At 49.7% G+C, this 21,406-nt stretch overlaps 1 protein-coding gene across 1 annotated transcript in view; it reads left to right on the plus strand.

Annotated features, from left to right (window-relative positions):
* Window positions 1-2,932: 2,932 nt before the first annotated feature.
* Window positions 2,933-21,406, plus strand: part of ITGAE (integrin subunit alpha E) — a 43,252-nt gene continuing 24,778 nt past the window's right edge. The window contains 18 exon segments of the mRNA XM_032399066.1: window positions 2,933-2,964; window positions 3,211-3,384; window positions 11,274-11,365; window positions 12,606-12,673; window positions 13,051-13,168; window positions 13,377-13,505; window positions 13,927-14,042; window positions 14,685-14,836; window positions 15,998-16,151; window positions 16,719-16,869; window positions 17,365-17,432; window positions 18,203-18,338; window positions 18,941-18,996; window positions 18,998-19,083; window positions 19,436-19,476; window positions 19,479-19,576; window positions 20,191-20,415; window positions 21,205-21,335. Coding sequence (XP_032254957.1) covers window positions 2,933-2,964; window positions 3,211-3,384; window positions 11,274-11,365; window positions 12,606-12,673; window positions 13,051-13,168; window positions 13,377-13,505; window positions 13,927-14,042; window positions 14,685-14,836; window positions 15,998-16,151; window positions 16,719-16,869; window positions 17,365-17,432; window positions 18,203-18,338; window positions 18,941-18,996; window positions 18,998-19,083; window positions 19,436-19,476; window positions 19,479-19,576; window positions 20,191-20,415; window positions 21,205-21,335 — 2,027 coding nt within the window.

Genomic DNA, 21,406 nt, shown 5'->3' on the forward strand with positions numbered 1-21,406 from the left:
TACCATACTGTCTTGATGATGACAGCTTTGTAATAGAGCTGGAAGTCTGGAATTGTGATGCCGCCAGTTTTGCTTCTCTTTTTCAACATTCCTCTGGCTATGCGGGGTCTTTTCTGGTTCCATACATATTTTAGGATGATTTGTTCCATTTCTTTGAAAAAAGTGGATGGTATTTTGATGGGGATTGCATTGAATGTGTAGATTGCTCTAGGTAGCATTGACATCTTCACAATATTTGTTCTTCCAATCCATGAGCATGGAACATTTGTGAGGGAGTCATTGATAAAGGTACATTTTTCCTTCTGCACCATTTCTTCAGTCTTTTGGGTACTCATGGTTATCTTGCATTCAAACTACCTTTAAAAATAAAGTTATAGCATAGAAAAATACACTGAGGGTAAAATAAATACTAAACCTGAACACACTTCAAAATACATAGAATAGCTTATGCATTTAACAGACTGCAGAATCACAGAAGCTACTACCTCTCCAGCCCTTTCAATCACCATGTATATGCAAAAACAAAGCATTTGGGATTTATCCAAACAAGGCAAGCAGTGCACATTTGTTTCCTATGATATTGTTGGGCTAGGAGCTGTTTTATTAAGAAAATTAGTATGTTTTTGCCTGAAAGTGTGATGTCAGAACATCATTCCTTATAGCATGTTTATGTGGTGTATTTAAGGATGAAAAAGTCATTATACCATCATAAAAAAAAAGTGTTTTCCAAAAAGTAGTATAGCTTTTCAAGAGCTAGTGCAAAAAGTTTTTCATTGAATAGTAGTTGAACAGATGAGTTCTGTATGCTGAACTTCACCTTGCCCTGTTTCTATGGAAATAATATATATTAGAGTTTTTACAGTGGAGTGGCATGGTCCCAACAGAGGCCTAGATGCATATGGGAATTCTGAGAATGATCAAGTTGGTACTGCAAATCTATGGGGATAAGATGAGCTATTCAAGAAATAATGTTGAGACAATTTCATTTGTGGGGAGAAAAAGTAAAAGCTGGATCGCTATTTTACTCCATACACAAAAATAAAGTGTAGCTGGATCAAAGATTCAAGTGTAAGAAGTGAAACAAAAAAACCCCAAAATATAGAGGAAAACATGAGTGAACTTTTTTAAAAAAATTTTATTATGTTATGTTAGTCACCATACAATACATCATTGGTTTTTGATGTGGTGATCCACGATCCATTGTTTTCATATAACACCCAGTGCTCCATGCAGTACGTGCCCTCCTTAATACCCATCACCGGGCTAACCAATTCCCCCTCCCCCCTCCCCTCTAAAACCCTGTTTGTTTCTCAGAGTCCATAGTCTCTCATGGTTCATCTCTCCCTCCAGTCCCCCCCCCATTTTCCCCTTCCTTCTCCTAATGTCCTCCAAAACATGAGTGAACTTTAAAAAAATCACTGAATGGGGAAGCATGACAAAACTCAAGAGTCATAAATGAAAAATGACTACATACAAACTATAGATGTGGGGAAAGATATCATGCAAGCCAAATAAATAGCTAAGTGAGAAACAGTATCTTTAACACATTGATAATTTCTTTTGGATTCAAAAAACTCTTACAGGGCGCCTGAGTGGCTCAGTCATTAAGCGTCTGCCTTCGGCTCAGGTCATGATCCCGGGGTCCTGGGATCGAGCCCCGCATCGGGCTCCCTGCTCCGCGGGAAGCCTGCTTCTCCCTCTCCCACTCCCCCTGCTTGTGTTCCCTCTCTCGCTGTCTCTCTCTCTGTCAAATAAATAAATAAAATCTTAAAAAAAAACCAACTCTCACAAATTAGTAAGAAAGCAATAAATACTTCATACAAATGGATAATATATATTAATACGTAGGAAACAACTTAAAATAAGAGGCTTGACCTCACTCATAATTTAAAATATATTTTGGAACAAAATGATAAGGTACTCTTTCAAAACAAGGATGAAAAGGTCTGCACACAGCTCAAGCAGCGCTGTGGGGAAACAGGCCTTTTCCTATTCTGTTGTTGTATGAATTGGCATAGCCTCTGTGGGGGGCAATCTGTCAATATCAATTTTTCCTCAAAACTTTTTAGTGAAAAATTTCAAATATACAGAAAAGTTGAAATAATTGTGCAGTGGAAAATTATATACCACACTTAGATTTTACAATTGTCAACATTTTGTTATATTTGCATTATCACATATATATCATATATATAAACATATATCTGTATATCCATCTTCATATATCCATCTAGCCATCCATCAAGCTATCTTGCATTTTGATGCATTTCAAAGTAAACTGCAGACATTGGTATACTTTATCCCTAAATATTTCAGCATACATATCAACTAGAGTTCAGTGTTTGTTTATGGTTCTTTTTTGAGGGAAAATTTACCTTTGGTGAAATGCACAAATTTTAAGTTGACCATTCAGTGTGTTTTTGACAAATGCACACACCTTTGTCATCCAAATTCCTATCAAAATCTAGGATATTTCCATCAGCCTACAAAGTTTCTTCCTGTCCCTTCCCAGTTAAGCTCCATCCCCATACCCCCAGGAAATATTTTTTACTATAGATCAGTTTTGCCTATTCTAGAACAACATGTAAGTGGAATTATACGGTAGATACTCTTTTATATAAAACTTCTTTCACTCAGCATAATGATTTTTGTGATATACCCATCTCTCTGTGTGTGTCAATTGCTCATTCCTTTTTACTCCTGAGTAGTATTCCATTGCATGAATTTACCACAGTTAGTTTATCCCTTCTCCAGTTGATGGACCTTTGAGTTGTTTCCAGTTGGGAACTATTACAAATAAAGCTTCTGTAAACATTCTTGTACCTGTTTGAAGACATGTTTTCTCTTGGGTCACTTGATGGAGGGTCATAGATAGAATGTATGTATATCCTCTCCCTGGGGCTCAACTTTGGTACAAGACCCTGTCGTGAGTATGCGCTATCTGACGGGTACAGAAAGTGCATAGTGGGAGGTGTGAGAAGGTGGGAAGTACTTCTAGGGGAGAACCAGGGAAGGCTTCCTGGAGGAAGAGGCCTTGGTGCTGACACAGTTTAGTAGGAGGACTGGGGGGGCGGGGGTCTGGGTCAGACATGCCTACATTCCTGTCCTATTCCCACAGGAAAAAGATCCTGGGAGTCTCAATTTCTCGTTTGTAAAATGGGTGTGATGACCCCACAAGATGTGACTGAATGATGGGAGTCAAAGACCTAGCCAAGCCCTCAACAGGCTCCCTCTTTTGTTAAATGTTCCTCTGTTTTCCACAGGCCTTGCTCCTCTGGTGGCCTTCAACGTGGATGAGGCCCGGATCTGGGTGACTCCCGAGGGAGGCACACCCTATGTGCTCAGCTCCCTTCTGCACCAAGACTCCAGCACCAACCAGACCTGGTGAGTGGCGCCCGGCAGATGGGAGGCATAATTGAGGGCGCCTCTGGGGAGTCTGAACAAGCCCCAGAGAAGGCCTTGCACCCCACCCCCACAGTCTGGGAACAACCTCCCTTCACTTTCAAAAAGGTGTACAGGAGAGAGGCTGTGAGCACTAGGCCAATCCTAGCCCTTTTCACTGTCAGGGAGCGGGGGCAGGATATGACCTCAAAACTATTTTAAAATAAAGTTTATTAATGAATCATGGAACACTATATCTAAAACTAATGATGTAATGTATGGGGATTAACATAACAATAAAAAAATTAAAAAAAAATAAAATAAAGTTTATTAAGGCTGTTTTGTCTCTTACAAAAGTAACACATGCTCAGTATAGAAATTTTGGGCAATGACAAAAATATCAAAGAAAAAATGGAAACTGTGAGGCCTCAGGGAATGTGGTTAAGAGGCAGGTTGTGGGTCTGGTAGCCAGGGGTCAGTGACAGCTTTACTCTGTACTTGTAGTGAGGCACTCAACCCACAGCCCGTTTCTTATCTCTACTGTAGGGGTAGAGATTTCCCTACATCACGGGGTTGTTGTATAAGACTATTTGAGTTAATGCACAGAAAGGATTTATTACAGTTTCTGGGCAAACTCAAGCTCACTAAACATTGCATTTGTGTTTTTAAAATCTCATCTGGGTGATGCCTGGGTGGCTCAGTTGGTTAAGTGTCTGCCTTCGGCTCAGGTCATGATCTCAGGGTCCTGGGATGGAGCCCCACATCGGGTTTCCTGCTCCGCGGGGAGTCTGCTTCTCTCTCTCTCTTCCTCTGCCCCTCCCCACTGCTCATTCTCTCTCTCTCAAACAAATAAAATCTTAAAAAAAAAAAAAATCTCATCTGTACCCACCCATTAGATAAACCACAAATTTTAAATGTGGCAAAATTCTGCTGGTGAGGATGTGGGAACCTGTGGGGCTGTAAATTGATATAACCAACTCAGAGAATCGTTTTACCGTATCTGGTAATGTTGAAGATGCCTTTGACCCAGCCATTCCACTCCCAGATGCCAACCTTAGAGATAGTCCCAGGCACATGTAAAGCTATTTATTGTAGCATTTCTTAGAATAGTGAAAGACTGGAAATGGTCCTCATTAGGTAAATGGAGGAAATAAACTGTGAATCATATACGATGCAGTATTAGAAGCAGGTCAAATGAATAAAATGAGCACAGTGGTTGTTAACTTGAATCCCTCCCAAAATGAAAGGTAAAAACGGCGATTGTTGAATTATATATACAATAGTCATTTATTCAACAAATATCTATATGGAGCACTGACTATGTGCCAGACCCTGAAGTTACAGCAGTGAGCAAAGTAGACAAAAATTCTTAGGCTCAGGGGAGATAGACAATGAGCAAGCAAGCAAAATATGTATTATATCAGATGGGGATAGTGGGGATATGCTAATGTAGAAACATGTCTTTAGTTTTGTCCCTTACTGTCACCAAAATGACTTTTAGAGCTGCTTTGTTTTGAAGCCAGGATCCAGTCAAGGTTCACGTGTCCCATATCGTTGTGTCTCTTTATTCTCTTTTAATCTAGAGCAATTTTTCCTTTCCTTTTTGTTCATAACGGTCATATGGCTTTCTCTGTGCTTGCTGTGACCCAGCCCTGCTCATGCCCTGCCCCAGGCCAGTCCCCTCCCCATCCTCGCTGCTTTGCTTCTTGTCAGTGGTCAAGGGTTTCCTTCTTACCCCAGCACACATGAGCCACGAGCCCAGCATCCAGACAGGCTTTGGGGCAGAGCCAGATGAGGAGCCCAAGTTTTCTGGCTGAGCAGAGCTCCCCATCTTCCCAAGTTGAGCATAGCAGAAGCTCTGTTTGGTGGAGGATGGGTAGGCAGTAGCAGCTCCTGAGGCAGCCTTATAGCCCTGGGACTTGGGCCATGACCCCGCCAGCCAAGCGTGCTTGGACCCCTTGCTAGACTGTGGTTTCCTCACTGTACAGTGAAGAGGCTGGTGACCATGTAAGTGGGGAGGGCAGGGTCAGTTTGTTCATTCATTCATACATTCAGCAAGTATTTATGGAGCATCGACTCAGTCACAGGCTAAGTGTGGGGATAAGATAGTGAAAGAGGCACAGTCCCTGCCCTCGTGGAACCCCCTGGCTCATGAAGGAGACAGACAAGGCAGGCGATGACAAGAGGAGTGATGGCAGCTCTGGTGGGGATGTCTAGGGTACTTTGGAGACATAGAGGCAGGTGTATCCTTTAGCCACAAGGTGTGCATCAACCCTGGGGCTGAGGAGATGAGTAGGAATTAGTGTGAGAAGGCAGGGGAGGGGGATGTCCCAGCCAAGAGCAGTGTGGTCAGAAGCCTGGAAGCCAGTGCGAGCAAAGTCAAGGAACAGAAAATGTCAGGTGATCGAAGCTGAGTGCAATGAGCAATAGGCTGGGAGAGGTGGGTGGTGCCTTGTTACCTAGGCACCAAGGATTTGAGGCTCCAGAAAGGTTTGACGCAGGAAGGGGTGGTGAGAAGGATGTTAACAAGTTCTTGGCTGCAGGAAGTTGAATTACAGGTTGGTGTTTGTTGTGTTTTTTGTTGTTCTTGTTTTGGTAAAATGTTATGGACATTTGCCACACATAAAAAATGCACCCATCATAAGCGTGTAGCTCAGTGAATGTTTGCAAAGCGAACCACCTATGTAAGCGGCATCCAAATGAAGAAGCAGAACATTACCAGCCTCGGGACGCCTGGGTGGCTCAGTCAGTGAAGCGTCTGCCTTCGGCTCAGGTCATGATCCCAGGGTCCTGGGATCGAGTCCCACATAGGGCTCCCTGCTCAGCGGGAAGCCTGCTTCTCCCTCTCCCCCTCCCCCTGCTTGTGCTCTCTCTCTCTCTGACAAATAAATAAAATCTTAAAAAAAAAAAAAAGGCACATTACCAGCCTCACCTAAGCCCCCTCTAGCCTGGTGTTCCCTTCCAGGCACATCCCCTGCCAAGAGCTAACCAGTGCTCTGATCTCCACCTCCCTGGATTAGTTTTGCTTGTTCTCGAACTTATAAATGAGGTATGCCATTATTCTCCCTCAATAGAGTCTGTGAATTTTGAAAATGGTATTGCCGGAGACAATGATACTTATTCTCATTGCTCTAAGTCTTCCATTATGTGAACAGTGCTGACGATGGGCATTTGGGCAATTTCCTTGGACAAATTATACTGCTCTTGATGGGCAAGTGTACTTCCTTTTATCAGGCATGTGCCCAGCATTGGAATTGCTGGGTCAGGACTTATGCATAGAGCCAACATTTAGTTTTCCAAACTTGCAGTGCATGAGTGTTCTGGTTGCTCCCCATGCTCCTGCAAGCCAGGTGTCAATCCCAGTTATTTGTGACCATCTCTTGCCCAGTCCCCTCCCACCAGTACCCCAGCAGGACCCTCTCCAGCTCCAGGCCCCCTGACTAGAAGCCAAGGTGATTGAAGCCCCTGGAGCAGAAGGCTCTGGGTCCACCACAGGGTGCAAGGAGAGCCCAGCTGGGCTCATGAAAACCTCCCTGAACACCTGCTGAAGCAGAGGGGGCTCATGGGAGGATGTGGTGGAAGGAACTTTGGGTTCCTGCTGCAAATGGTGAAGCCCAAGACCATGGGCCTGCCGTGCTGAGCAGGAAATGTGCTGCTGGCCGCCCCAGGGCCACAGAGAGCGGAGGAGGCTGGGCTCCCTGTGAAAGGGTGATGTGTCCTTCTCACTCCCTTGTGCTGTTTCTCCCTAAAATAGAACAGCCGGGGCCGGCAGCATGATGGGTGTCGTTGCCGCAGGGTGAAATGAGTGGAACATAAAGAAGGCCTTCTACACCTGAAACGAATATAACACTGTATGTTAATTATACTTCAATAAAAATGCAAATGAAACCATAAAAAATAAACTAAAAAAATATGATAAAACTTGGGGTAGGGGCACCTGGGTGGCTCAGTCATTAAGTGTCTGCCTTCGGCTCAGGTCGTGGTCCCAGGGTCCTAGGATTGAGCCGCGTGTCGGGCTCCCTGCTCAGCGGGGAGTCTGCTTCTCCCTCTCTCTCTGCTACTCCCCCTGCTTGTGCTCTCCCTCTCTGTGTCAAATACATAAATAAAATCTTTAAAAAAAAAAAAAACTTGGGGGAAAAAAAAGAAGGCCTTCTCCTGGGAGGTATGGGATTAGACTCAGAATGGACCCAGGTTACACGTGGGTGAAGGCAGGAGATGGACTGCTTCTAGCCCAGGGTACAATAGGGTCCCCGGGGATGTTAGCTGATGGTGGGTTTGGTTATTGTTAGTCAGTCATTCAGTCAACAAACCTGGAGATCAAGAGACTACCCATCATGGGGGGTAAAATGGGTGGGCAACAGAGGCAGCTCAGACTGGGCCTCAGTCCACAGCACTGCATGACTTGATATGAACGGCAACCTTGGGTTCTGCAGTTCACAGCCTGGACAGCTGTACATGGTAGTCTCTTGAGAACTCACAGTCGAGGTGAGTATAGAGGTGGGTTCCAGTAGTCAGGGCTACCTGGAGGGCTTGGAGGGGGTCAAGTTGCTCCTTTTAGGAAGACTTCCTGAGGAGCTGGTGTTTACGATGACTGTTGGCAGGAAAAGGAGTTGGGAAGGAAATAGCTCGGGCAATGGCTTGAAGGAGGAAGGAGAGCTGAGGCTATTCCAGGCCTGGACCTACCCCACCAAAACATGATCTGGAGTGGAGACTAGTTCTGACCCCACCTTTATGGGGGAGAGGGAATGAGGTGCTAGACCGAAGGCTGAGGCTCAGCCCAGGGAGGAGTCTGGAGCAGAGGCAGGGTTGCTGAGCAGGCAACCTATTTTGGGAGCTCAGCTGCAGAGCACACAGAGCTGCCCCTCCGCTCTTCAGCCCTGCCCCACATTAGCGCCCTTACCTGCTGCCTGGGCTGTCATTTAGTCAATATTTAACCATATTTACCAAGCCCTAACTCTGTGCCAGTCATTCTTCCATGCTCTGGAAATAACATGGTAAACAAGATTAGATGTGATCCTTGAGGAACTTACGGTCTAGTGTGGGGGACAGATAATAAGCACATAAGCAAGTAAAGAGGATACTGTCAGACATAACAAGTTCCGAAAAAGAAATAAAACCGGGAGACATGAAGCAGAGTAGCTGTGCTGTGAGGTGGGGCTGGCTGGAGAAAGCCTTTATGAGGACGTGACAGTTAAGCAAGGCCAGGAGATGGAAATGAGCCAGTCTTGGGGAGTGAAAGGCAGGCTTCTAGGCAAAAGGCACAGCAAGGCAGAGGGCTGGGGCCAGGCAAGAACTGGGGCTGTCCAAAGAAGGGGCTGGAACAGAAGCCAGCCAGTGTGGAGCTGGAGCTTGGAGAGCAAAGAAATGGGAAGAGGAGGACACCTGGGTGGCTCAGTCGTTAAGCGTCTGCCTTCGGCTCAGGTCATGATCCCAGGGTCCTGGGGTCGAGCCCCGCATCGGGCTCCTTGCTCAGCGGGGAGTCTGCTTCTCCCTCTGATCCTCCCCCATCTCATGCTCTTTCTCACTCACTCTCTCTCTCTCAAATAAATACATAAAATCATTAAAAAAAGAAAAACAGAAATGGGGAGAGGAGGTCTCAGGCAGAGAGAGGATAGACCAGCAAGGCCCTGTGGGGTGCATCAAGGAGTATGGACTCTTTTTCTAAGTGCATGGGAGGCTACTGAAGCAGGGGAGTGATATGGTATAAACTATAAGGGTAAATTTCAAAAACAAACACTACCAATTAGGAGGCTATTATCATAGACCAGGCAAGATGCTGGTGGCCAGGATGGTGATGGAGAAATGGAGAGAAGAGGTGCTCTGTAGGTATAATTTGGAGGAAAAATCCACAGGGTTTCCTGATGGACTTGATGCATGGATGAGTGAAAAGATGAAGCAAATAAAGATGCACCCAGGCTTCAGGCTTTATAATGTAGTGGTTGGTGCTACCATCTATTGCCTTGGGGAAAATGGAAAAGTGTAAACTTGAGGTGCTTGGGTGGCTCAGTCGTTAAGTGGCTGCCTTCAGCTCAGGTCATGATCCCAGGGTCCTGGGATCGAGTCCCGCATCGGGATCCCCGCTCTGCGGGAAGCCTGCTTTTCCCTCTCCCACTCCCCCTGCTTGTGTTCCCTCTCTCGCTGTGTCTCTCTCTGTCAAATAAATAAATAAAATCTTGGAAGAAAGGAAAGGAGGGATGGAGGGAGGGAGGGAGGCAAGCACAGGCTCGGGAGGACAAGACCCCGAGCTCTGTTTGGACAGTCTAATTAGACGGAGCAGTTAGTCATTGCATTTGTTTCCTATGGCTGCTGTAACAATCACAAAATTAGTGGCTTAAAACAACACAAATTTATTATCTCACAGTTCTGGAAGTCAGAAGTCCAAAATGGGTCTTAATAGGCTAAAATCAAGGTGTGTTAGCAGGGCTGTGTTTCTTCTGGTGGCTCAAGGGGAGAATGGGTTTCCTCACCGTTTTCAGTTTCTAGAGGCTAACCACATTCCTTGGCTTTTGGCCTCTTCTTCCATCTTTAACATCAGCAATGTAGCATCTTTAGATCTTTCCCTGACTCTGACCCTCTTGCCTTCCTCTTACAAGGACCCTTGTGATTACATTGGGCCCACGGAGATAAACCAGGATAATTTCCCTTATTTCAAGATCCATAACTTAATCAAATCTACAAAATCCATTTGGCCACAAAAAGTAGCACATTCACAGGTTCTGGGAATTAGGACATGGACATTTTGGGGGGGGGTGCATTTCCTACAGCTATTTCCTATTTCCTACAGTGATGCTGGCCTGACTTCTGGTGGAGGGATCCTAGGGCCACAGAATTTCAGCATTTACAGGTGTATTGAAGCCGTGGGATTGGAGGGGATCAATAGGGAGAATGTGCTGGTAAGGAAAACAAGGACCAAGCCCCAAGGCTCCAGCAACATTTAGAAGTTAGACAGTGAAGAAGCCAACAAAGGAGTCTGAGAAAGAGTGTTGAGAGAGGTAGGGGGAAATCAAGAAGAAAGTATTTCAAGGAGGGGATGGTCAGATGTCCAGGGCTGCTGAGAGGTTGAAGAAGATAAGGACAGAGAGGTGACAGATTTGGCAGTGTGGGGACCAGTGTTGACCTTGACAGTAGCCGTATCAGAAGGTGGAAACAGCTTGGGGTGGGTTAAGCTGGGGTTGGGGGCATATACACAGGTGTAGACTTTATTATTATTCTTAATCCATGGAGATAAGTAAATGATCTATTTCATAATTATAATAGAGTGATAGGAAGTGAGGAAGTGGAGATGGTACCTCATTCCTGCCACCCAACCCACCATAGCTGCATCATGGCCTTTTGAAAGTACAGACTAATATTCCCCATTGTAAAGTCCTCCATGGCTTCCTGCTGCCCTCAGCACAAAGATCTTGGAACTGGTTCACTGTTACCAAGCCCAGCCTCGGGGCCCCTTCCTCAATACCCCCTACTCACAACCCAACCCCTAGGATGGGGAGCTCACTCCCTGCCTTGAAGCAGACCAGTTCTCCCTGGGCAGTGTGGATAATGAGAATGCTTAGGGGGACACTGGACTCTGCTATCTCCCTGGGCTTGGGATGAGGGGCAAAGTTTGCCATGGGGAATCATATCTCTGGAGGCTGCCTGAATGTGGCTAACAATTTCCCACCTGGAGCTGTGTAAAGGTAAATGCTGAGCAAATGCCTCCCACATAATGCAGAATCTGCCATTCTGGGCTGGAGTCTGCCTGCCTGCCCCAGGTCGGGACCTCCTCCATTAGTTTTCCAGATAGGGAGCCTGTGAGCCTCTGGACCGGGAGTGGGAAGACAGTGCCTGGGCATGTAGAAAGGAGAAAGGAATCATTGGCCAGCTCAATTTTGCTGTCTACCTTTCCAACTCAGGCTCCTGGTCACCGGCCCTCAAACCAAGGGGGAAGCAGGCCTCCTGCACTGTTGTTCCCTCATCCAAGATAAGATCTCCTGTAAACGAGTAGGTAAGTCTACCTCAGCTCCAGGGAATGCTCCCAGGACCTCCTTCCGAGGAATCCCACTTATCCGGCCCAAACCATTTGAACCTAGTCCAGTCCTTCCACCCTAGATTCCACCACCAACAGCAGGCTTTCTATCCCAATGCCCGACCCCATCCCAACCTGACCCTGATCCCTAGCCCACCTTTCCAGACCCAGTCCTAACAAAAATGATACTTAAAATGTATTGAGTGCTCACCATGTGCCTGGCACTCTGCTAAGTGCTTTGTTCACTTTTAATCCTCAAAATTACACCATTTTATAAAAGAGGAAGCTATAGCTCAGAGAAGTCCTTTGATTGCCAGTATGACTAAGGTCATGCATCTAGAGCTGGCAAACCCAACCTGTCCCAACTCAACACACCTCAATGGAATCCAACCCCACCCCTCCCAACCCGTGGCCATCCTAGCATCTAGCATGGGACTGGCATATAGTAGACACTCAATAAATGCTGTTTGAAAGAATAAATGAATGAACAAATGAATGGACCTAATTCACTCATTAACCAACTCTACCCATCCCACCCAGTCCAACTCAAGGCCTACATTTGCTGATGACCCTTCAACTGTGTATGGTAGAGTCCTTATCTCTGTGAGAGACACGATGTGGAACAGCCTCACTCTCTGCTTCAGAAGGGGCTGCAGGCTGGCAGGGTAACTGGGTGATCTTATGGCTCAAAAATGCGTCTTCTGAGGCCCACAGTATAGAGAGAAATGAGTGAGCTACACTTTCACCCTGGGGTCTCGGGGTGGCGGGGGGGAGGCAGTAAGATTCTCCAGAGACAGAACTTTGAGATTGGAGAGTTCATCGATCCTTATAGCCAGTCCTTTAGCATCTTGCACACCTCCCTGGTGCTGCACACACCCACCAGCTAGTGCTTCTCTGCCCTCCTGCCCCTCCAGACTGGGACCCCCTGTAAGAAAAGCCCCAGGTCTCAGTTATTTCTAGATCCCTATCACCATCTGGCATGAGGCCAGGCACAGAGCAGACATCACAGGACATTTGTTGAATGAGTCAGTGAATAAGCCTGGGGAATAGCCACTTTGCCCTGAACATGTCCAGGCCTGTACTTGAAAGCCCCTCAACCAGCTTCTAGAGGCTGCTCCGAATGGCCACCAGTTCTTTATGGGGCCCTGTGACATCTGACCTTGGCTGAAGGGTTGCCTCCCAGCATCCATCCCTCCTTACCTGCCCTTAACTGTTTCAGAGACTGTTCCCACCCCCAAGGGGAGGTACCGGGGAGTGACAGTTGTTCGGAACCACCACAGTGTTTTGGTGAGTGTGCATGAGGCGGGGTGATGGAGGGCTTCAGGGAGGGTGGCACTAACCCTATGGTTGACCGGTGTTGATACGGGTCTGACCGGTATATTCTCAGGGCTGAGCCCAGCTATCTCCTTGGTACCAACCCCAGGACTGACCAAGGCTCGGACCTGGGTACTCTATGTGAGCAGCACACTGACCCAGGTGCTTAACCTCAGCTTTGACCCCAGCATGACTCCTACCCCCTGCTGAGGGGTGAACCAGCTATTCCTACATCCTCTGCCTGGTTGATGAACTTGGTTCTGGCATGGGAGTGATGGTATAGCTGTGATTAGGGGGACTATGCTGGAGGTGACCTAGGCTTTCCCCTCCCTTTCTCTCCCCTCCCCTAGATCTGCATTCAAGTGCTGGCCCGGCAGCCCCACAGCCTCAGCTCAGAACTCACAGGAACATGCAGCCTACTATCCAACAACTTCCAAAACCACACCCAGGTCCACTTCTCCAACCTCGGTAAGGGTTGGACACTCACTGACCTTGGACAGCTCTGAAGAGATCTCCTTGGGTCTCTAAGAAGAGGCATGGCAGATGTAGAGGGACATAGGGCAAGGCAAGCCTAGGCCCCTGTGAAGGGAATCAGGGCAGAGCTAAGCGTGGTCCTGCCTGGAGGTGAACAAGGAGGCTGTCTGACTCTGAGTTCTTCCATGTGCGTTTTTTAAAGAAAATCTGGATCCCAATGCACATGTGGATGACAGAGACTGCCACAGGAACAAAAAAGGCAACATTGAGAAGCCAGCCAGGTGGCGCCGGGCTCTGAAGACACAGGAGGACGAGGAGGAGGAGGCAGCTGGTGAGAAGAGGCAGATCTGGGTTGCTCTCAGAGGCCGTCAGAGCTGATCCCTAGGCTGGCGACCTCCAGCGGCCCTGCCCAGAGGTTCTGAGGCCTCTGGGGGGAGGTGTGCCTAGGTCTGGAAGATGGGGAGCAGTGGCTAGATTTTATAGACCTGGCCAGTCCCAGCTCTGCCCTCCTCCATATTACAGATGGGGAAACTGAGGCCTAAAGAGCAGGAGCAATGGCAGTGACTCACTTGACAACTCAGAGTGAGCAGGCTCTGGCTCTCTCTGCCTCTGAGACAAAATCTTCACTCTTGGGAACTTTACCAACTTCCTCCCTGCACTGAGCCCCCAGAGCTTGAATGGGGTGGGTACCCCACAGGGCAGTACATGCTGCCCTCACTGCTGCCTCAAATCCCATGCTCACTCCTGACCAGGCACTGAGATTGCCATCGTCCTGGATGGCTCAGGAAGCATTGACCCCCCAGACTTCCAGAGAGCCAAAGACTTCATCTCCAACATGATGAGGAACTTCTATGAGAAGTGCTTTGAGGTGGGCTTCCCTAAGAGGTAGACTCACATGGTCTATCAGTTCTCTATTGCTGTGAACACACCACCTCAAAACAACAACCACTTATTTGCTCACAGTTCTGTGGGTCAGCTATGTGGGGTGGGCTCAGCTGGGTGGTTCTTCTGCTGGTCTTGCCTGCAGTTAGTCCTGCAGCTGCAGACATCTTGTTGCTTGACTGGATGGCCTAAGATGGCCTTACTTGTCTGGGCTATGTGCCTCCAGCAGGCCAGCCCAACTTTTTCATGGCTACAGTGTTCCAAGAGGGCGAGATCCAATGCATGCATGCACTTTTCACGGTTCTGACTGTATCACATTTGCCAATGTCCCATTGGCCAAAGCTGGTCACATGACCAACCCCATAGTCTATATGTGGGAGGGGGACTACACAGAGACATGGTTTCAGGGGCAAGTCTGTGATTCCCCGGGAACCATTACTATCATAGCTTCCTCCATCTCTGCTTGCTTAGAGATTTCCCTCTGCTTTAACATCTCCTCCTGCCTAGAGGCAAGGAGAAATGAATGGATTCTTTTACTACTTCCAGGGGGAGCCATCTAAGGGGCAGGGGGTGCTTTGGGCATGGCGATTCTGCCAACCTCCTCCCCACCTTGGCTCCCGCTCTCTAGTGCAGCTTTGCCCTCGTGCAATACGGGGAAGTGATCCAGACTGAGTTTGATCTTCGGGATAGCCAGGATGTGATGGCCTCCCTCGCCAGAGTCCAGAACATCACTCAAGTGGGCAGAGTCACCAAGACTGCTTCTGCCATGCAGCACGTCCTGTAAGTATGAGGGCAGTGGGAATTCCCTGAGCACCTACTACACGCCGGCTCATGGCCCTGCCCAGAAGCTCCGAGGCCTCAGGCCTGGAGAGGTGTCTGGATAGAGCGGTGGGGAGGAGAGGATCAGGTTCTAGCTCTTCCTTGGCTGAGGGGAATGCGAGGTCTTTCAATCCAGCCCTGGCTGATGGATGATATCCCAAGACATCCTCCCAAAGTTCTTCCAAAGACCCCTATTGTGAGCAGCAGGAGAGCACAGTGCTTGCAGGTATGGGCTCCGTGGCCGCCTGGTTCAATCCCAGCCCCAGTGTGCGCTTTGGAGACCTTGGGTGAGTTGCCTAACCTGTCTGTGCTTCAGTTGCCTCACTTTTTCTTTTCTTTTTTGAGAGAGAGAGAATGAGCTCGCATGTGCGAGCAGGGGTGGGAGGGTGGAGGAGGGCCAGAGAGAGAGGAAGAAAGAGAATCTTAGGCAGGCTCCATGCCCCATGCGGAGCGCGATACAGAGCACGATCTCATGGCCCTGAGATCATGACCTGAGCCAAAACGCTTAACGGACTGAACCACCCAGGAGCCCCCGATGCCTCACTTTTAAAATGAGAATAAATAGGGGCATCTGGGTGGCTCAGTTGATTGAGGGACTGACTCTTGGTCCTGAGATCGAGCCCCGTGTCAGGCTCTGTGCTCAGCATGGAGTCTGCTTCAGATTCCCTCTCCCTCTGCCCCTACCCCTGAGCGCACTCTCTCTCTCAAAATAAATAATAAATTAATTAATTAAATAAAATGAGAATAATAATAGTACTTGTCTTACAGGATTTTGTGAGGATTAAATGGGTTAAAATATGTCCAGTGCTTACAACAGTGCCTGGCACATAAGTACTATGTAAATATTAGCCACTATTATTAATATCATTATTATTCACGAGAGTAGACTGAAGTGCTGTCCAGAACCTTTCTATGGGAGGAGGTGAGGGGCAAGGTGTGTCACAGCCTCCCCTCCACCTGGCCCTGTTGTATGCCAAAGGGGGGCTCTTTGGATTTTTGTTCCCCATTTTGGAGGGCTCCTTAATCCTCTCTAATTCTAAAACAGGTCAGTGAATAAAATTTCCCCAGAGCTCAGTATCCCTCTGGCAAAGTTCTCCTCTTCATTTATTGTCCCCTACTTAGAGACAATATCTTCACACCAAGCCACGGCTCCAGAAAAAATGCATCCAAGGTCATGGTGGTACTCACCGATGGGGACATATTTGAGGACCCACTCAACCTCACTACTGTCATCAATTCCCCAAAGATGCAAGGTGTTGAGCGCTTTGCCATTGGGGTAAGAGCCAAGAGTGGGGGGCACCTCCTGACCCTTTGCAGCCTGGGGTGGGGAGGAGCCAGGGTTCCTGGTAGGGGCTTCTGTAAACAGCTTATTCAAGCCATGCTCTATTCACAGACACTCACCAACTACTCCCAGTCCCTATGTCCTGAACTTCCCCCATTCCATACTGGGTCTTCCCACAGAGGGCTTGTTTCCCAGTGGTGGTCACAGCTCACTTGCCCAGCAGTGATGGAAAGAGCAGTGGACACTCAGGGATCCCAAAGGAAGGACATCAGGGAAGATTCCTGGAGGAGATGGTGCTGAGCTGAGTCTTGGAGAACAAATAGGAGGAGCTTGGTCTAGGGTGCAGGGGAGGCGGGAAGGGCTCTGCAGGCAAAGGGCACAGCATGGGAGAATGAGCCTGGTGTGAGAAGGAAGGAGTGTGTGCAGGAGAACAGGGAACAGGGAACGGAGGCAGGGGGTGGAGGGCCCTGAAGGCCAGCAGAGGGGTTCAGCCCTCTCCCTGGGCCTGGGATCCAGCCTGCTCTCGTGGTCCTGATCCACTGACCGAGGGCCCCTGTGCAGGTGGGAAAGGCATTTGAGAATAATAAGACCTACAGTGAATTGAAGCTGATCGCCTCAGACCCCGATGACAGATATGCCTTCAAGGTGACCAACTACACAGCACTGGATGGACTGCTGAGCAAACTGCAGCAGAATATCATTCAGATGGAAGGTGAGGGCTCGGCGGGGCAGTCCCCTCAGCATCTGGCAGGAGGCCAAGCCCTGTGCTCTGGCCCCACTCCTGGTCCTACCTCCGTATGGCTCTCTGGGCAACTCCCCTGACTTTTCTGAGCCTCAGCTGTCCCATCTCTACAAAGATGGTCCCCCTGAAGTCCCCCAGGCCTCCTCACTTCCCCAGAGTCCCCTGAAGCTCTGATGAGAAGCTTCTTCTGATGCTGGAGAAAGAAGGATGACTGGAGCACGGATCCGACTCTCAGGAACTCACAGATGAGGAAACTGAGGCTCAGAAAGCGGGAGTGAGCTGCCCAAGCTTACTCTGCCAGTAGTTACTAAAGCAGGACCAGGTTTCCACTCTCAGCCCAGTGTATGTCCCATTATTCTGAATGCCGTTCCCTCTGAGTATGAGGTCAAACTGGGCCCTTACCTGACTTGGTTTCTCCCTTCACCTCAGCCCACAGCAGTGTCTCACTGGCTTCTTGGCTTCTAGGCACGGTTGGAGAGGCCCTCCACTACCAGCTGGCACAGATCGGGTTCAGTGCCCAGATCCTGGATAAGGTATGTGGCCAACTCAACACCAGGCACGCTTACAGTAGAGGAGGTGCCCCAGGGACACCCAGGGACTTGGGGACCCCTGGCTCACAGTGTAGGGCTCTGCCCTCCTGTAACAAGGCCTCTGAACCAGCCCTTTTAGGATAAAGGGAAACACTCGTACTTGCTTGCCCTAATCTGGACCTTTGAAGTAGATGAAAGAATGGCCATGTTTATTACAGGAGGTCGTTTTGTTCTGTGTGCCCAGGGATGGAGCGGTTCCCCCTTAATATGCACTACTAACACAGGCTTTGGCTTGGGTCACTTGCCTACCGAGTTTTGTACTTGTCCTCACCAGAGGCACTGTTCCTCGCGATGGGAAAAGATGCAGGCGTGGTGAGGACACCAGCCTTGCACGGACGTGGAATTATGGTTAGCAAATTGCTGAACACAGGTGGGCCTTGTGTGCCAGGCGACCTGTACAGTAGGACATGAACTCTGTCTTGTTCAATCCTACTTTGTTTTAATGCTCAACATCTGGGGCCTGGGTCAGATTTCTGTCCTGGGGGTGACTGGTACTGGAGGGACAGTTGTCCTGATAGGGTCATGGGTACAAGGCAGGAACCGAGTTTTTGCCCATCTTACCTTCCTCCTGCGTTTCTAGCCAGGTGGTCAATGATCACTGAACGTGAACATGCCCTCCACCCCCTCCCCCCCGGCTCCCCGTACCCCCACCCCCGCTGTGGCTGGCCCGGGTCCCTCCCTCTCAGATGGCCTCCAACGCTCCTCCCCTGTAGGGGCAGGTGCTGCTCGGTGCCGTTGGGGCCTTTAACTGGTCGGGGGGCGCACTGCTCTACGACATGCACAGCCGCCGGGGTCGCTTCCTGAACCAGACTGTGGCGGATACCGAGAATGCGCAGTACAGCTATCTAGGTGAGGCGGGGCCTGGAGACCACCTGAGTGAGGGCGGGGCCTAGAGAGGGACACTGAGGCTGGGCATCAGACTGCATGAGGCTTCCTAGTTAGGGCAGGCTCTGGTCAGTCACATGGACTGAGCAACAGGCCTTGGTTAGGGACCCTGAGGCTGAGAATTAGGGCCTTCTGGATGAGGACAGGGCCTCCTCAGTACTGAAGCTCAGGGTGGCCCTGGGCGGCTACTTGAGGAGGAAGGGCCTCACCATTAAGAGTAGTGGCGAGTGACCCTTCACCCCTCTCCCTGGTCCTCATATACTGTGTGTGTGATGAACGTGGGTGGTGAATGTGTGTAAAGGAGTGTAGTTTGAATGAAGCTCTATATATGATAATGGGGGCATATCACTTCTGTGTGGTGGGGCACATGTGTGTGACAAGCCACAGTGGGTAAGTGCGAGCACTCCCTGATGACAATTTTTAAAAGGATGAGAAAGATAGTTTCTTCAAATCTGCCCCCCTGCCCAGGCTACTTTGACGGACTGGTTGGGGAAGTGGGGGGGGGCTCAAAGGAGTGGCCCAATGGGAGCTCCCAACCACAACCACCACCAACCCCCTTGTCCCAGGTTACGCAGTGGCCCTACTGCACAAGGCCTGTGGCCTCTCCTATGTGGCGGGGGCTCCACGGTACAAGCAGCGGGGGGCCGTCTTTGAGCTCCAGAAGCAGGGCAGAGAGACCAACTTCATGCCAGTGCTGGAGGGAGAGCAGGTACCTGCTGGAGAAGGGTGCCCCTGTTATTACGGAGGGAGGATCTAGCGGCCCTGGAGGGAATGGGACAGGCTTCAAGGCACACAGTGGGTTATGGACTCAGCCTGGACAGAACTCAGGCAGAATGCAGTGCCATTGCCTCAGCTCTGCATGTCTGATTGTCAGCGGGCTTCCCCCAATGCAGGGGGTATAGCCGCTCACCCAGGCTTCCTTGTTACTCTGGTGAGCGCGTTGATCTGGAATGACCCACACTGGCAGTCAGGAAGAGCAGGAGCAGGGATCTGGCCTTGCTGAGGGGTATCGGGGAGGCCTCCCCAGCACCCTCGTGCGCTGAGTTCCTCCTGGTCTGTAGATGGGATCCTATTTTGGCTCTGAGCTCTGCCCTGTGGACATTGACATGGATGGGACCACGGACCTCCTGCTGGTGGCAGCTCCATTCTACCACGTTCACAGAGAGGAAGGCAGAGTCTATGTGTACCATCTGAATGAGCAGGTGGGAGTCTCCATCTTTGCAGGCTCGCTGGGGTTGTGGCTGCTCAGCCTGGTGCGGATGTGATGGAGGTTGGGAGCACCCTGGTCCTGTCTTGCATGGAAGGACAGTGATGGGGAGTGCTCAGGGTGGATGGTGGCCAATGGGGCACCATCACCTTTCCTCCCATACTCTGTTTTCTCACTTTCCTCACCCCATCGTCTCATGTTGATGGTGATAATATCCCACAGATCTGCACAGTTGACAAAGCATGTTTTGTCTATGATCTCACTTGATCTCAGGAAGCTGAGGCTCAACAATGTTGAGATTAGCTCAAGTTTACATAGCAAGTGTGTGGTCGAGCCAAGACTAGAACCCAGGCCTCCCAATTGCCAGTCCAGTACCCGTAACTGTGGGAACGGAGGGGGCAGGCTCTGGGTCCTGAACTGCAAGGCAGGAGGATCCCAGCTTTACCACTCACTCACTGTGTAACCTTGGGGAGGTCCGTTGTCTTTTCTGAGCCTCAGCCTCCCTACTAGAGAATCAGAAACAAGTCCAATGAACATGCCTCCTGGGGTGGCATGGGTGTGCACCCTGCATCCCTTTCTTGAGGGCTAAGCTGCCTCTTTGCTTTACAGAATGGTTCCTTCTCCTTGGCATGCACTCTGAGTGGGCACCCTGGATTCACTAATGCCCGATTTGGCTTTGCCATGGCAACAATAGGGGATATCAGTCAGGATAACCTCACAGATGTGGCCATTGGGGCCCCCCTGGAGGGCTTTGAGGCAGTTGATGGCACCAGCTTCGGCAGCGTGTACATCTACAATGGACGCCGGGATGGCCTTTCAACTAGCCCCTCTCAGGTAACCTGCAGGGCTTTCTTCAGCCTCTGCTCTGGGATTCTGACCTCCCCTATATGTGATGGCCTGAGCCCAAGCCAGCTCCAGTTCTAAGTGTCAGGCAGGTCCCAAGGGGTCAGGAGTGCCCAATGAAGCACAGAAGTCCCTCAGCGGTTCCAGGCCAGGGCCTCACCCCAGACATTTCCAGTGGGGTAAGAGGTTGTGGCAACATCTGTCTATTTCCTGAGCTGAATCTCCCTTTTTTGGCATTCCTGACCATGGACCTCCCTCAGATTCTCCTTCCTCTCCTTCTGTCCCTTCTCTGGCTCCTGTCCCCCACCCACCTCCTCCATGCCTTAACTCTCATGCCCCAGGACTCCATTGCCAGCCTCTCATGTTACATATTTTGTGGGCACTTTTACCCACCTCAGACCACAGTTTCTCTCCTAATTTCTGTCTAGCTGCCTCTTGAACACCTCACTGGATGGCCCCCCAGGCATCTCAGTCTCATGCTGCCTAACCCAAAGCATCCTCTTCCCCCAGACCTGCTGCTCCTCTGGACCCCGTCCACTCATCCCCCACTCATGTCCTAATGATTCTGTCTCCCCTCCCCACCCCCGGCCTGGCTCCTGTCTCTCCCCATCCAGGGCTCCAGTCAAATGCCACTACCCCTGGGAAACCTTGCCCTTCTTTTTTCAGTTCCTCAGCTGAGGGCTCCCTGGGGTGGGGACCAAAGCTGATCATGCTGATTTGAATAAAACCCAAAAGGACTCCCCTTCTCCTCCTCCATGCCTTCTGTTTCTCCCTCCACAGCGGATCAAAGCCTCAGCGGTCGCCTCAGGACTCCACTACTTCGGCATGTCAGTGGCTGGTGGCTTAGATCTGACCGGTGACCACCTTGCTGACATCACTGTGGGCACTCTGGGCCGGGCAGCTGTGCTCCGGTAGGGGTTCGCCCTGCCTTCTGTGGTCCCAAGTCCCAGCCTCACCTAGTTGCCCTGCCTTCAGTGACCCC

This window comes from Phoca vitulina, unplaced genomic scaffold (assembly GCF_004348235.1).
Source record: "Phoca vitulina isolate PV1807 unplaced genomic scaffold, GSC_HSeal_1.0 scaffold128, whole genome shotgun sequence".
Lineage (NCBI taxonomy): Eukaryota > Metazoa > Chordata > Mammalia > Carnivora > Phocidae > Phoca > Phoca vitulina.